A 15368-nucleotide genomic window follows, 5' to 3' on the forward strand; every position below is an offset into this window, starting at 1 on the left:
GCACGCATAGACATTAGAGATAATATTTAATAAACTACAAACAGACGTTTTTCTGAACAAAAACATCCTGGTGGCATAATCTAAGGGAGTTTCCACATCTGTTTTTTAAATTTTTTTTCATGGGCTCGCCCTTTCGAATACATATTTACATTGGAACTCCACAAAACCTGTTAGTCACACAACAGGTTTCACCACTTTCAGTTTATGAGTCGTTTCTGACTAGCTGAGTTGAAGACACACCATGATTGAGTGGGGGCGAGCTAATCAAAGTCAACAATACAAAAGAGTCAGGTATGAGTGACACCCGTTTGATTTTCATCTCCGCCCAGTTCCTGCAACACAATGAGCAGTTTTAATCCCAATGTTTCAATAAAGAACATGTTGCCCTCACCCCACCACTCCCCATCAGAACAAGCCATTACAGACAGACTTCACATCAACTGCCTGGTCCAAACGATTTTAATCTTGTTGTTTTATACATTTCCCTTTCTGTAGAATTGTGTTCCTCTTGTGAGTTTCTGAATTCTAAATGATTTTGTGAGTTTCTAAATTATTTTTATTTTTTTTTATATTTTTTCCTTATAGCTTTCTCCAAACAGGCTTTCAGCTCAATTCAGAGTGACTGTGGAATGCTAAGCACCTAATTGTCCACGTGAGGCCATGGCTCCACTTATTCTTATACAAGTTTACCACAATAAATTTGCTCAGTAATTTTGGAGCTTTCCCACAGTTACACTATTAAATTTACTACAGTTTGCCGTGTTTTTTTTTATTTTGCTTAAACATACCTCTCTGGGCTTTACAATGCTTTATTACACTTTGCTATGCTTTTAGTAGGGTTGTATAGAATATACAGTTATAATAATAAAAACCTAAGCAACAAAATTTTCATGGTAGTTGAAGTCACATCGCCACTCCTCCAATAGGGGAGCTGGATCTTCATTTCCTGGCTGTGTCGTAGTTGGTGACAAACCAATCACACGTCTCCTTCATGGCTGAAAGAGAAAAACAAGCGACAAGCATGTCAGTGACATCACCCCTCCTCGCCCTGGCTGTAAATAGAACACGGGGAACAAACTGCAGGCATGTGTGAATGATCTCTAGTGGAGAACATATTGCTACGAACCAGGCTGAGCTCAAACTTTTAAAAATATGTTTCAAGGCTGTGATGAGAAAAAAGGAAGCAATCTGTGAATTGGAAACCGAATAACATGTGGCTAAGAAAATTAGTTCTGTACATCCTGTTTATTCTACCTTTAAAGTAAATGCAGAGTTTATGAATATAATATGTTACTAGTTATAGCAGGTCTGAAACAGTGTGTCCTTTGGATAGTTTCATAGTGTTTTCTATGTGTGTTTGAAATACAGAATATAGATATCAAAGTGGATGGGACATAGCCCGCCCCCTTACCTTGTTTGAAAGGAGTGAACTTAAACTGGGGGAGGTACTCCCTCAGCTTTTTGTTGCTGGCAGTTTTCTTGAACTGCCCGTCGGATTTGGTCCCATCATACTGGGCGGAGAGGTTAAGGAGGGAATAGGTTGCATGCAGCCTCCTCCCAATCACACCTCCACACTGGCCTGTCTTTGGAATGCATGTTAACGTAATGTTTAATGTCCAGGAGACTCCCGCAAAAGCATGATCGCGAGGACTGAGATGACTTTCAACAGCAACGAGTTTGTATGGCACCCAAAAATTGGTACTTAATATGGATTGTATAGGTGCAGTTTCAGAAGAGGAATTATATCGCAAATGCATTATGAAACATTACAGCTAGTACCACACTAGATTAAAAAAAGTTCCCAGTATGCTTGCCATGTTTCTATGGAAATGTTACACTTCCTAAGTCACCTCAGCAGTGTATTTGGGGTCAAAGCATGTTACTGGTTGAAATGAAGAGTCAATCAATAGGGGAAGCAGCTGATTGGTTAATGACAGAAGCTGTTGATGGGGTGGGGACAATTCACTCTCCTGGTGAAATAAGGAAGTGCAACACCATCTAAAAGCAAACAAATTTATTTAACTTAGTGTAGAGTACCAGATATATTGATAAAAAAAAAAAAAAGTTTGTGTGTCTCTTTCCAAAACTGCACATTTGATTCCTGCCTAACGAATGGAAGTGTGTAGCAGACAAACAGCTCATCTGTGACTCTGTTCTCCCCTCTGAACTGCTTTCTGAAAAGGATACGACAAGCTCGCCTTTCAACGCCATGGCTTCCACAATGCTTTCAGCTGCATCTCTGATAGACACCTCATCTTCCTCGCACACTGAACAAAACAAAGGCAGAGTCATGAAGACTGGCAGTGCTAACAGTTTAAACGCTAGCCAGGAATTTAACACTTAGGATTTTTCATAAACGTTCAACCACTATCTAGAAGATGCACCTTGAACAGAAGTTTTGGACTTGTTGTTTACATTATAGTAAATGTACAATGCAAATCAATATATTTCACTATTTCTTCACTTTGTTCCATATAGAGTTCAATGCTGCGCACATATACATGGGGCAGTCATTTATAAAAAGGGATGGAGGGCCTCTTACACACTTTCACAAGTATGTTCAAGTTTAAACATTTAATGGAACAGAAACTAGTCCTGATGTGCCCTGTGTGATACGTCTCTTGCATTGACACACAAGCTTGGGAAGACTGATTACGTTTACTTATCCTACGTGTTTGAACCTTAGGAATTAAAACACATCTAAAAACATGTAAATGGTAATGTATTGGGAATGAAGTGTGGGTGTGGCCTCACCTGAGAGGATGATTGGCTCCACCTCCTGGTATTCCCTCAACACCCACAAGAAGAGGCGGGCCAAGTCCTGCAGAGAGAACGCAACACGAGAACCCTGAGCACTGTGAGAAGTGATACAGCAGGGCACCCTGGAGGAGGGGCGGGACGACTATCAACGAAAAATGATCAACATAAGTTAAACGATGGTCATTTTTTCTTCACAACAAAACATCCAATTAAAGAGTTGCCGCTGGGAGCGCAGGATGAGTCATACAGTTTGGACGGCGCCAGTTCGCGTCCGGGCTGTGCAAAGAGGCAGCAGGAACTCCTTTGTGCAACAGCGAACCCTACTGGCCAGACACCAAGCACATTCAGAATGGATAAGAGGCAGGGCTGATCTCTGTTCTCCGGGATCGGTAGCCTGCCCACCTCTGCTCTGGATTGCTCGGCGTAAAAACAATTCTGGCTTTAGGCTTGTGAGATCGGAGGACGCTCACATGCCTTCAGAACGTCTGTGCTGTGTGGGGACTCACTGCGGTGAGGAGAAAAAACATAATTGGACGTTCCAAATTGGGGGAAAAACAAATAAAAATAATATTTGTTCACTCTAAATAAAAAGTTACCATGCAGAGCTGCACAAACCAATTATTCTCTAAGATCGAGCTCTTCACAGAAATCAGGTGCTGCCAATCAGGTGAGGGTCACTGGTGTTGATTGGGGTTAATTTACCATTCAAAGTGAAACAAGCGAAGCTTGGATTTGTGATGATTGCTGCTTTTAAGCCCCTTTCACATTGGCATGCTCTACCCGGTTACTTTTGAAGAAGCAGGGTCGACCTGGGTGACAGAAGCAGGTACACAATGCGTATACACAATGTCCCAGAAGCAGCAATGTTCATGTGACCACCTTTTCATCTGCTCAGCAAATGTTTCTTCATCCCTGCTGCAATCTCGCTCACAACAGAAATATGGCTAAACAGAATAAACAGAAATGTTCCTTGTGGAAGTGAAACCTTCACGCAGGCGTGGCTGTTCGTTACTTCGTCCACTTACGAACGACCATCATGCATTTTGTCTCACTTGACCCGGGTCAAAGCGTGTCAACTCACATCCTGAGGCTCCCCTGACTTTATGACTCACCCTGCAGACCACGCGGCCGTGCTTTTACTAGGGGAGGCATTCGGGGACCCCCTAGTGGAGGAGGTTCCTGACGTACCAGAGAGTAAATGAACTGTCTCCGTGGCTTGCCCGACCCCCAGACTGTCAGTGATGAACCTTCCTCTGTGAACAGAGAGAGAGAGAGAGAGAGGAAGGGTTAGGACCTACACGCACTGCTAAACACTCAGTCCTTTTAGTCCTGGGATTAGTCTGGTTGGGATTAGTGTGGTTGCTCTTCTTTGGACTCTCTCCAGGGCCAACAAAATAATACCTGTTGTGCTCTGATAGTAAAGTGTCTCCTTCAGTTTTAGCACATTCTAGACAGGTGTCACACAAGAACACTCACTCTTTGCCAGGTAAGCCTTGTGTATCAGCCCCGGCAGGACGTGCCCATCCTCCATGTTGAAGTTGTCATGAGGTCCGAAGACATTGGTGGGAATAACGGCAGTAAACTTGCAGCCGTACTGCTGGAAATACGCCCTGTCGAGAGACACACACACATACAGGCAGAGAGAGCGACTGAGAGAGAACACACAGACAGCAGGGAATCCACAATGGACTTGGTTGCTTGAACATTTTATTGGTGTGCAAGTATTCCTGTCAAGGTCTTTAAATCTGCCACTGTGCTATAAACTGCAATCACACCCAGACACACTATATCCCCATTTTATCCGCTCTCAATCTCTCACAGAGACACCTTACCTGTTCTGCACATCAATCATTCTCTTTGCATAGGAGTAGCCGAAGTTGGAGCTGTGTGGAGGTCCATTGTGAATCTGGAAGATGAAACAACTGTGATATCAGATAATCTTGTCCTATTGGTTCATCAGCTTGAAACAATGAAACATAATATATATTATATATATATATATATATATAAAAAATGAGAACTGTATTTAACAATGACTCATTCTTAAGGCTGCTACATACTGGACAAGCGAATATATGCTGTGATGCGACAAAAATAATAGAGCTTGTAATTTTGAGAAGAACCTTTCACACTGATGTCAAGGCCGGGGCGACACTGGAGAAACGCAAAATAAGACTGTATCCTATTTTTTTGCAAATTTCTTGCTCTGCAGATAGGGGACCGAGCAATCCCAATAATAATAATAACCGTTTCAAACGAGTCCCAGCTACATGACAAAGGCCATTCAAATTAAAATGACATCTTATCAATTACAAAATGTATTTTTGGTACTATGACTGTCATTGATTAAGCATTTAAATGAATGGATTATGAATTGCAAAAACCAAAATGTAGAGTCTTTTTTATATTATATATATATATATATATATATATAATATATTATATATATATATATATAACCAATAAATCATGTTCCACCAAAAAATTGAATTATTGTAATACACGTCGATTTTAATACAGAGGAAATCTGTCAATGAGGCAGGGGCTGCGTCCCTGTACCTGTTTTGAATGCAAATAAAGTTGCATGACTGAATGGGAGAAAACGGAGCTGAATGTAATTTCTGTAATGCATAAAGATATTTCTGAATTTGAAATAGTCATGTGACAACAGCAGCCTGCTGGTCTGTGGATTTCTTGGCAGCCCCCCCCACCATGGTCTCATCGATGGGGTAGGTGGTCTTGTCGGGGAAGATGCACGTGGAGAGGCAGGAGACCACTTTCTGGACCCCCAGCTCATGAGCGCAGTGCAGGACGTTGTCATTGATGTGCACGTTGTTCCTCTGTGAAACACACAAGAATGGGGAGCAGCCATTAGAAGCACATACTGTACTTGGGACTCAATTCAGGTCCATTTCTTGTCTTGGAATATGAAAGTAACTAGGAGTCCTCTAAGCTGTGTGGTTACATTCAAAACATATCAGTGTACTGGAGGAAGTATGAAGAAATGAAGTCAGATCCAGCTAGTTACTGTAAATGTGAGAAGGCTTGCTCAGCTTTATTTGTTTTTGAAGAAGAAAATAAGGTTACAGAAAAACTAAAAAGCATGATTTTCTGTCAGACATTTCTTCATTACTTCTAACGTGTTTTCCTGAGCAGATGCAATGCTTTCCAAGACTAATATCTGAGAACAGCACATGAGTGAGGCGCAATACGTGGATTTCACCTTTCACACATCTATTGTAAATCCTAGTTCAGAGGTCAATCGAAGCCAACAACTGTGAAATTCAACTATTTCAGTAAGATCGTCTACGCTTTTAATGTTAAAATAAAAAAGTCAATTGAAACATTTTCACCTTGTTAGTTTGCTCTCCAGCAGCACCCCAGTGGAGTCTAATTTATAGCAGTGTTTAAATAAAACGCCTTTACATTCTTTAGGAACAGTGATCTGCCTGTCTCGCAATGATGAGCCCCAATTGACCACACTTTGTTTAAATTCTGGCTCAAACGCATCAGTAGTGTATTGTGTCTATGGCGAGCGAGCCTGCGGGAGGCACGTACCCAGAAGTCAAGGTTGTACTTCATGTTCCTGAAGAGCCCCCCCACCATGGCAGCCAGGTGGATGACGTGGGTGGGCCTGTGCTTCTCAAACACTGCCCTGGTCTGCTCCGCGCTCCTGCAGGCAAAGAACACAAACACACAACCCACACACACACAAACACACACACACAACCGTCACTCAGACTGCAATGCACGATGAGACCACTGCAGTGACCGCAGTGCCGCTGAAAAAACACTCAGCACACATTTGATGCCATATCCCCATTATAACGTATTAGAATCAATTAAACTTATTAATAAATTAAACTAGGCTTGCTCCTTTTCAGTGTTTATTTTTCAGGGGCTCACAAAACAACCGTAATAAATCGCTCACATTTTGGAGTAACACATTTGACTGGGGTTCTTCATTGGAACACCATGGAACCAATTAATTAAATCAACAGGTTTCACCACTTTCAGTTCATGAGTTGTTTCTGACCAGCTGAGCTGACGGCACACTGTGATGGAGTGGGGCAGAGATATTCAAAGTCAACAGTATGAAAGAGTCAGGTATGACTGACATCCATTTCATTTGCTGTGATTTTCCTCAGCTTGGATATATCCACTCCGGACACATTTGTTCAGAAGTAAAGAATAAATTGAAAATGATCGCACTGAGTAGTTAAGCCTCTGCAATCCAAAATTAACAGGTTTCATGATGTTTCAATAAAATGTAGGGTTAGAGTAACATATGTGACTGGGGTTATTCATTAGAATAGTTTAGGTGTTGCTCACTTGATGGTTCCACAGCTTGTCAGTGTATCTGTTGACTGATATTTGTGATTATCAGTGTATTGTGCATTTACTGATGTTATTTTGTTAAAACAATAAATAATTTTTTTTTTTTTAAAGAACAGTTTATGAGTTGTTTCTGACTAGCTGAGCTCTTGAATAATAAACTCTTAAAAGGACCTTTTTTATAGCTTTGCAGTCTCGCACTCAGAATGTCAATGACAACACAAACCTTTAAACCAACACATTCTATATGATTAAACACGTCAGTATCAGCTTTCTGCTATATTTCTTATTTTGATTTACTGACTTGTATAACTGTGTAAGTGTACGATGGCTCCCTCTAATCAAACCGAGAGTGCATACAAAAAGTGCAAAAGAAAATACTCTCTGCTTGATTAGAGCAAGGCTTCTCAAACTCAGTCCTGGGGACCCCGTGTCTGCTGGTTTTCAATCCATCTAAGCTCTCAGTTACTTAAATATACCCTTAATTGAACTGCTAATTTGCTTAATTAGATACAATTAATTTTTTACATATTTTCAGCTCTTAAACAGTTGCAGTTCAAGTTACTTATCAAACGTATTATTATTATTATTATTATTATTATTATTATTATTAATTTCTTAGCAGACGCCCTTATCCAGGGCGACTTACAATTGTTACAAGATATCACATTATTTTTACATACAATTACCCATTTATACAGTTGGGTTTTTACTGGAGCAATCTAGGTAAAGTACCTTGCTCAAGGGTACAGCAGCAGTGTCCCCCACCTGGGATTGAACCCACGACCCTCCGGTCAAGAGTCCAGAGCCCTAACCACTACTCCACACTGCTGGAGTAGTGGTTATAGCTAACTTGAAAACTGCAAAGTGGTTATAGCTAACTTGAAAACTGCAACTGTTCAAGAGCTGAAAACAAGTAAAAAGGTCTAATTAAGCAAATTATCAGTTCAATTAACGGTCTAGTTAAGTCATTGAGAGCTTGGTTGGAATGAAAACCAGCAGCCACAGGGGGTCCCCAGGACCGAGTTTGAGAAGCCCTGGATTAGAGGGAGCCACTGATCACTTAGAAACAGACATAGAAGACATGTTGCAGGGTTAGAAACTTCCACTTGTCCTGCACCAGTCCTGGTTTCAGAACGCCCCTTGTTTAGGGATATCATTGAAATTACCAGGTGCCAGGAGTTTAAACAATCAGGCCCCTGCTAAATCTGCTCTGAATTGATCACACTGAAATAAGTCTCACATGCATCTGTAGGTTGACTATTAGGCGATGTTCATGCCGCTATAAGGGAAGGAACAGTATTTAACAAGGGTTGCTCAACCTCCTGGCTACTGAATCATTTCAATAATAGATTTCATTGAAACACAGGACTGGGTGTAGGGCTAGTGTGAGCTTCTAACTCGGTGCTGGACTGGTGTATTTTGTTATCTTTAAACACAGAAGTCAGTATCCAGCATCAAGCAGTGTGGAGAGGGGGTCAGAGAGAGTCTGCTCAGATCAGTCCTCACGTTAAATCAGCATCCCTGGACGAGAGAAATATCCAGTCCTCATCCTCCCTGCCTTCCCCCTCGCTCACCACCTTCGCTATCGCTCGTCCCACCAGCCCCGAGCCTCCCGTCACCAGGATCCGCTTCGATTTCTCAACACCACTACCCTCGCCTGCCATCTGAGAGAGAGAGAGAGGGACGGAGGGAGGAAGGGAGTGAGATCTCTGCACAGTATATTGCAGCCCGCAGCCACCTCATTTGAAGTGCAGAGTAGAGGTCTTTCAATGCATTTACTTGTTCTGTTAAATATTTGCTGTAGATTTACTACAGTAACTTTGGCAAGGCTTGTATGATTTGACATGACAATAAAGACCACTTGAATTTGAGAGGAAGAGGGAGACGGAGGGAGAGAGGGAGACAGAGAGAGAGAGAGAGAGGGGTTTACTTTTTCCTTTTGCTTTTTTGGCAGTACACTGCTGTTGTTATTTATTATTATTTTTTATTTAGTAGACGCCTTTATCCAATGCATCAGCTGTAGAGCCACTTACAACGTCTCACCGAAAGATGGAGCACAAGGATGTTAAGTGACTTGCTCAAGGTCACACAGCGAGTCAGTCTGCTTTTTATATCTCCATTCAGACACAGTGTCCTTGAATATCAAAGCTTTTCCGACAGTCGAGGAGGGCTTTTGTGGCTGTGTTTTAACTTTATGTATATGTCCTAATGGAGGTGGGAACCTAGTTCAAACAGGCTCTGTGCTAAAATAAAAAGGTTCTGCTGTGGGTGGAGTGACTCTTTGACTTTACTATGGTGATGGAGCCCTGTGGGACCCCACATGTAACCTTTGACAAAAAAGAAGTCTCCTTCTCAATAAACAAATTTGAAGCCTGTTTTGAGAGATAGGATCGAAACCAAGACAGGCCACAACCTGACAATCCTACCATATTTTTAAGGCGATCAGTTAATACAGAATGATCAATAGTGTAGATTGCAGCAGTTCAATCTAGTATCAGATCCGAAGGTGAGCCCATGTCAGAGGGTAACAGCACATCATTTACCAATTGAATAAGTGACGTCTCAGTGCTATGAGAGGCCTAAACCAGGGATGGAAATAAGGCTCACACTGCATCACAGTTTGATCCATTCCTTGTTTTATTATCAGTTTAATAAGACACACCTGAGCTTGTTACCTATACAGTGGGGCTAATGAAGCTCATACTAACACCTGCAATGGGTGAAACCACTACGCAATAGGAGTCTTTAGCCCCTTTCACACTGGCACTCTTACCCAGGTCCGGACCCGGGTTCTGGCTACCCGGGTCACAATCCTATGTAGTGTGAAACCACGTACCCGGGTCGTACCCGGGTTAACCCGGGACCCAGCGACCCACCTCAGCATATGGGTTGACACACTTTGACTCAGGTTGAGCGAGAGACAAAATGCATGAAGGCCGACAAAATAACAAACAGCCACGTCTGAGTGAAGGTTTCACTTTCACAAGGCACGTTTTTGTTTATTCTGTTTAGCCATATTTTGTTGCTTGAGACACACCATGATCCAGATTGCAGTAGGGATGAAGAAACATTTGCTCTAATCAACAGGTCAACCCTGCTTTATCAAAAGCAGTGTGAAATCACGTAGCCGACCCGCATGACACCGGGTCCTGACCCGGGTAGCGCATGCCAGTGTGAAAGGGGCTTTATTTTCATTCCTGTCTGAATTATGTTCCATTAAATGTATCTTCTCTTGTCTCTCCATATCTCCTGAAACACACATCTGTTTCGTCTTTCTCCGCCTTTAACTTTCAATCCCACCTGTCCGATTGAAATCCTGAAATCATTTGCTTCACTAACATAAGTTTCTCATTATTATTATTATTATTATTTATTTCTTAGCAGACGCCCTATAAACTCAATAGTTATTCTGTCACCTTTACGTAAAGTGTACCCATTCCACTTTTCGGAAAACGGCAGAAAAAGGTTTAATTTTATGATGGAAACAACGTTTGGAATAAGATTCGGTTTGGAGACAGTGAGTTTCAGACTGTCAGAAGACACTTGATATTCAAGACCAGATAACGTCACAAAAGTTTATTTAAACCCACCAAGTCTTTCGTGTGTCTGTTTTTCATACGTAAATACAGTATTTTTATGTACATTCTGTACAATTTTCCATTATGTTTGCAGGTTATGTAGGTCTTAAACAAATATCAATAAATAAAGGAATGCATACATTTTTTCAAGGAAATAATCGCCAGCACTATGCTAATTTACTAATTTAATGTGCTGTGCCTGAGCGAAGATGACAACTTTCCCATTCTCGCGATGTGCTCGCATTTGTTTCAAATCGCATTTTGTTTCTTACCTCAACTTTGTTTTTTATCCAACACGTTAATACCTGTCTTCCCGGATTCTAGGCTGCAGCGGAGGTATGACACAGGTCCGGTTTTTGAGGTGGAACCGCATAACAGTCTCGCGTTTTGATTGGTCCATGTCTGTCACATGAATATGTCGTCACACGAGTGGAAAAGCTTGCAGGCATTTTTAACATTGTGATCAGAGAGAGAGAGAGCGCGAGATATTAGATTTCCACAGCTTTTTAATTAAAATATAATGTAGCATTTCGCTGTACTAATATAACAAACTATGGGTTACTACTTTATATGAATTATCGTGTTATGCACGAATGTAAGAATTGGCTTTCTGTAGTGGTGTACTTTTTAGCATATATCTATAATCGTTTGCGCGATATAATATAAAATGTATACACTATTGCAGTTTTGTTACAGAATACATTAGTTTATCTCTAATATAATCACAGTTTTACATATTGACTGCCCCTGTTTTCATTTACGTCCCAAATTCTGGACCGCTCTATTTTTCAAATAACGTCCCAAATTCCGGGCCGCAGATCTGGTTTTTAGATAAAGTCCCAAATTCTGGACCGCTATTATTATTATTATTATTATTATTATTATTATTATTATTATTATTATTATTATTATTATTATTTATTTCTTAGCAGACGCCCTTATCCAGGGCGACTTACAATCGTAAGCAAATACATTTCAAGTGTTACAATACAAGTAATACAATAAGAGCAAGAAATACAATAACTTTTGTTCAAGCAAAGTACAAGTGTGACAAACCACAATTCAATAATACAGCAGATAATAGTGATAGTTACATTAGGATATGATTAAATAGTGATAGTTACATCAGGATGTGATTAAATACAAAGTACTACAGGTTAAACACTTGGCAGATTACAGTATTCTGAAGTACAGGATTAAATGCAGTAAAATAGGGGGCAGGTAAGAGCAAAATAAAGCACTTTTAAATGAAGGGTGATAGTGTCCCAGGATACAAACAGAGGAGTTCTACAAGTGCTGTTTGAAGAGGTGAGTCTTAAGGAGGCGCCGGAATGTGGTCAGGGACTGGACAGTCCTGACATCTGTAGGAAGGTCATTCCACCACTGCGGAGCAAGGGTGGAGAAGGAGCGGGCTCTGGAGGCAGGGGAGCGTAGCGGAGGTAGAGCTAGTCTTCTAGTGCAGGCGGAGCAGAGAGGTCAAGTGGGGGTGTAGGGAGAGATGAGGGTCTGGAGGTAGCTGGGTGCAGTCTGGTCATGGCATCTGTAGGCTAGTACAAGAGTCTTGAACTGGATGCGAGCGGTGATCGGGAGCCAGTGGAGCGAGCGGAGTAGAGGAGTAGCGTGGGCGAAGCAAGGCAGAGAGAATACCAGGCGGGCAGCAGAGTTCTGGATGAGCTGGAGCGGACGGGTGGCGGACGCAGGGAGGCCAGCCAGGAGGGAGTTGCAGTAGTCTAGGCGGGAGAGTACCAGGGCCTGGACCAGGAGCTGGGTAGCATAGTTGGTGAGGAAGGGTCGGATTCTTCGGATGTTGCTCAGGAAGAATCGGCAAGTGCGTGCCAGAGTGGAGATGTGCTGGGAATAAGAGAGGCAGGGGTCCAGGGTGACTCCAAGGTTCTTAGCGGAGGAAGAGGGAGAGAGTGTGGTAGATTCCAGAGGAACAGAGATAGAGAGATCAGAGGAGGGGGAGGAGGAGGGAAAGAAAAGGAGGTCAGATTTAGAGAGGTTGAGTTTGAGGTGATGCGAGTGCATCCAGGAGGAAATAGCAGACAGACAGGTAGAGATACGGGAGGAGATGGTGGAGTCAGAGGTGGGGAAGGAAAATCTGAGCATCATCAGCATAGAAATGGTATGAGAAACCATAGGATGCGATGAGGGGGCCCAGGGAGTGGGTGTAGAGAGAGAACAGGAGAGGACCCAAGACTGACCCTTGGGGGACTCCCGTTAAGAGAGGGTGAGGTGTGGAGGTTGCTCCACGCCAGGTTACCTGGTAAGTGCGGTTGGAGAGGTAGGAGGAGAACCAGGCCAGAGCAGTGCCAGAGATCCCCAGGTCAGCAAGAGATGATAGTAGAATAGAGTGATCAACAGTGTCAAAGGCAGCAGAGAGGTCGAGGAGAATTAGGACAGAGGAGAGAGAGGCAGCTCGGGCACACTTAAGTGAGTTGGTGACAGACAGGAGGGCGGTTTCAGTGGAGTGAGCAGAGCGGAAGCCAGATTGGAGAGGGTCAAGCAGAGAGTGGTTGGACAGGAAAGCAGAGAGCTGGCGGTGTACAGTCCGCTCGAGGGTTTTGGAGAGGAAGGGTAGGAGGGAGACAGCACGGTAGCTCTGGAGGGAGGTGGGGTCGAGGGTAGGTTTTTTGAGGAGGGGAGTGATAGAGGCTTTTTTGAAGGCAGAGGGAAAGATACCAGAAAGTAGAGAGGTGTTGAGGAGGGAGGAGATGAAGGGGAGTAGAGCAGGAGCAGCAGCTTGAAAGAGGTGAGTCGGGAGGGGGTCCAAGGCACACGTGGTGGGTTTGTGACCCTGGAGCAGGGAGGAGAGGTCAGAGTCTGAGAGGGGCAAGAAGGTGGAGAAGGAGGGCGAGTAAGTAGGGGATGTAGTGGGTGTAGGGGTTGGAGCAGGAGGGGGTGCGGGGGAGGGAGAGGTGTTAAAGAGTTTGCGGATATCTGAGATTTTAGAAGAGAAGAAGGAGGCAAAGTCATCAGGGGAGATAGAGGAGGGAGGAGGAGGGGGGGAGGGTTTAGGAGGGAGGAGAAGGTAGAGAATAGTTTACGTGGGTTGTTAGTGGAGGCTTGGATTACAGATTGGAAATAAGCACATTTAGCAGAGGAGAGAGTAGAGGAGAAGGGGGAGAGGAGAGTGCGGTAAAGGTCTAGGGCAGCAGGGAGTTTGGTTCTCTTCCATTTCTTTTCAGCAGATCGCAGTGTGATTCTTGCCGAGCAGAGCGCAGAGGAGAGCCAGAGATGGGGAGGGGAGGGGCGAGCAGGTCGGGAGGTGAGGGGACAGAGGGAGTCGAGGGAGGAGGTGAGTGAGGAGAAGAGGGTGGAGGTAGCAGAGTCTACGGAGAGTTGTGAAAAGGAGTCGATAGGAGGGAGGTGAGAGAGAGCAGTGGAGGCAAGGACAGAGGGGGAGAGAGAGCGGAGGTTACGGCGAGAGGTGACAGTGGGGGTAGGAGGAGCAGGGAGAGGGAGGAGAGACAGAGAAAAAGAGATGAAATAGTGATCAGAGAGGTCCAGGGGGGTGACAGAGAGGGTGGAGGGGCAGCAGGCCCTGGAGAAGGTGAGGTCCAGTTGACGGCCAGCTTTGTGGGTAGGAGGGGACGGAGAGAGACAGAAGTCGAAGGAGTGAAGGAGAGGGAGGAATCCAGCAGAGTGGCTGGGGTTGGAGAGATGGATGTTGAAGTCACCCAACAGGACAGTCGGGGTAGACAGAGAGGGGAGGGAGGAGAGTAGATAGTCGAGTTCATCCAGAAAGTGAGTGAGAGGCCCAGGGGGGCGGTACAGAACAATGAGCAGGAGTTGACGGAGAGGTTAGTTGGACTAGATTTTCAAGTTCAGTCTAGTTTTTGTCATGCATGCACAGTTTACCATAAGCTTAACCCTTAGTACATGAATCAAAATTAATGTATGTTTTACTCTCCCCAGAAAACAATTTTTTTTATGAAGAAACAGAAATAAAATGTAAATGTTAAAAAAAAAAAAAAAACGTATTTTGCGTTGCCCCAAAGGGGTTTTATAATGGGATTTCCCATATACATTTTCAGGATGCTATATCTCGGTTTCCGGGGCTCCCCGAGACTTGAAAAATCGGTACTGGGGTCCACCTCGGGGCCCCTGTCGATCCCTCCAAGCGCCATGTCCCCAGCTGGAAAGGACACCAGTTTAGACTTTTTTGCCAACCTGCAGCTCATAAGCTATTGAAAATCCAACCTTGACCCGCCATCATGCTGAAAATTTGTTGAAAATGTAGCATTTGAAAACGGGTGGCTCCCTGTGCAGTGCAGGTTTGGTGTAAAAGAGGGGGGCGAGGGCATATAAGGGGATACAAGGAAAATACTGGGAAGGGTAGGGTAAAAGAAAAACTAATTCAATAATTTATTTTCACTTTCAACTCCCAGTCCCCTTTTCCTCACTCTATGATTTTTATTTTGATTATTTAATTATTATCAAAATAAACGACCTTCATCTACTCACGGTTAGAATACCATGTTCCTTCCCAAAAATGTGTTTTAATATTAGCCTTTATTTAATAAAGGAAAACGACTGCTTTAATTAATTTTCATGTATCTATTTCAGTGTAATGCAGTTTCCTCATTGTAATAAGAAATACGTTTTTTAACATTTACATTTTATTTCTGTTTTTTCATAAAAGAAAATAATGTTTTCTGGGGAGAGTAAAAAATACATTAACTTTGATTC

The 15368-nt window shown here is 43.2% G+C and overlaps 1 protein-coding gene across 2 annotated transcripts; it reads right to left on the bottom strand.

The window, feature by feature from the left end:
- Positions 1 to 549: 549 nt before the first annotated feature.
- LOC117399275 (GDP-L-fucose synthase-like) lies at positions 550 to 11054 on the bottom strand. 2 transcript variants are annotated; one of them, XM_033998361.3, is made up of 11 exons: positions 10949 to 11054; positions 8605 to 8762; positions 6319 to 6433; positions 5472 to 5600; positions 4593 to 4666; positions 4237 to 4370; positions 3949 to 4013; positions 2755 to 2821; positions 2188 to 2267; positions 1412 to 1511; positions 550 to 995 (listed from the first exon to the last, which is right to left on the bottom strand). In XM_033998361.3, exons 2-11 carry the CDS (start codon positions 8760 to 8762, stop codon positions 940 to 942), a joined length of 978 nt encoding a protein of 325 aa, XP_033854252.2. In that variant the 5' UTR covers positions 10949 to 11054; the 3' UTR covers positions 550 to 939. The 2 variants fall into 2 exon arrangements, 1 of the variants encoding a protein (XP_033854252.2); XR_009328555.1 differs by lacking the exon at positions 550 to 995 and having other exon boundaries at positions 3873 to 4013.
- Between the last annotated feature and the right edge of the window lie 4314 nt (positions 11055 to 15368).

This window comes from Acipenser ruthenus, chromosome 4 (genome assembly GCF_902713425.1).
Source record: "Acipenser ruthenus chromosome 4, fAciRut3.2 maternal haplotype, whole genome shotgun sequence".
NCBI classification, from domain to species: Eukaryota; Metazoa; Chordata; class Actinopteri; order Acipenseriformes; family Acipenseridae; genus Acipenser; species Acipenser ruthenus.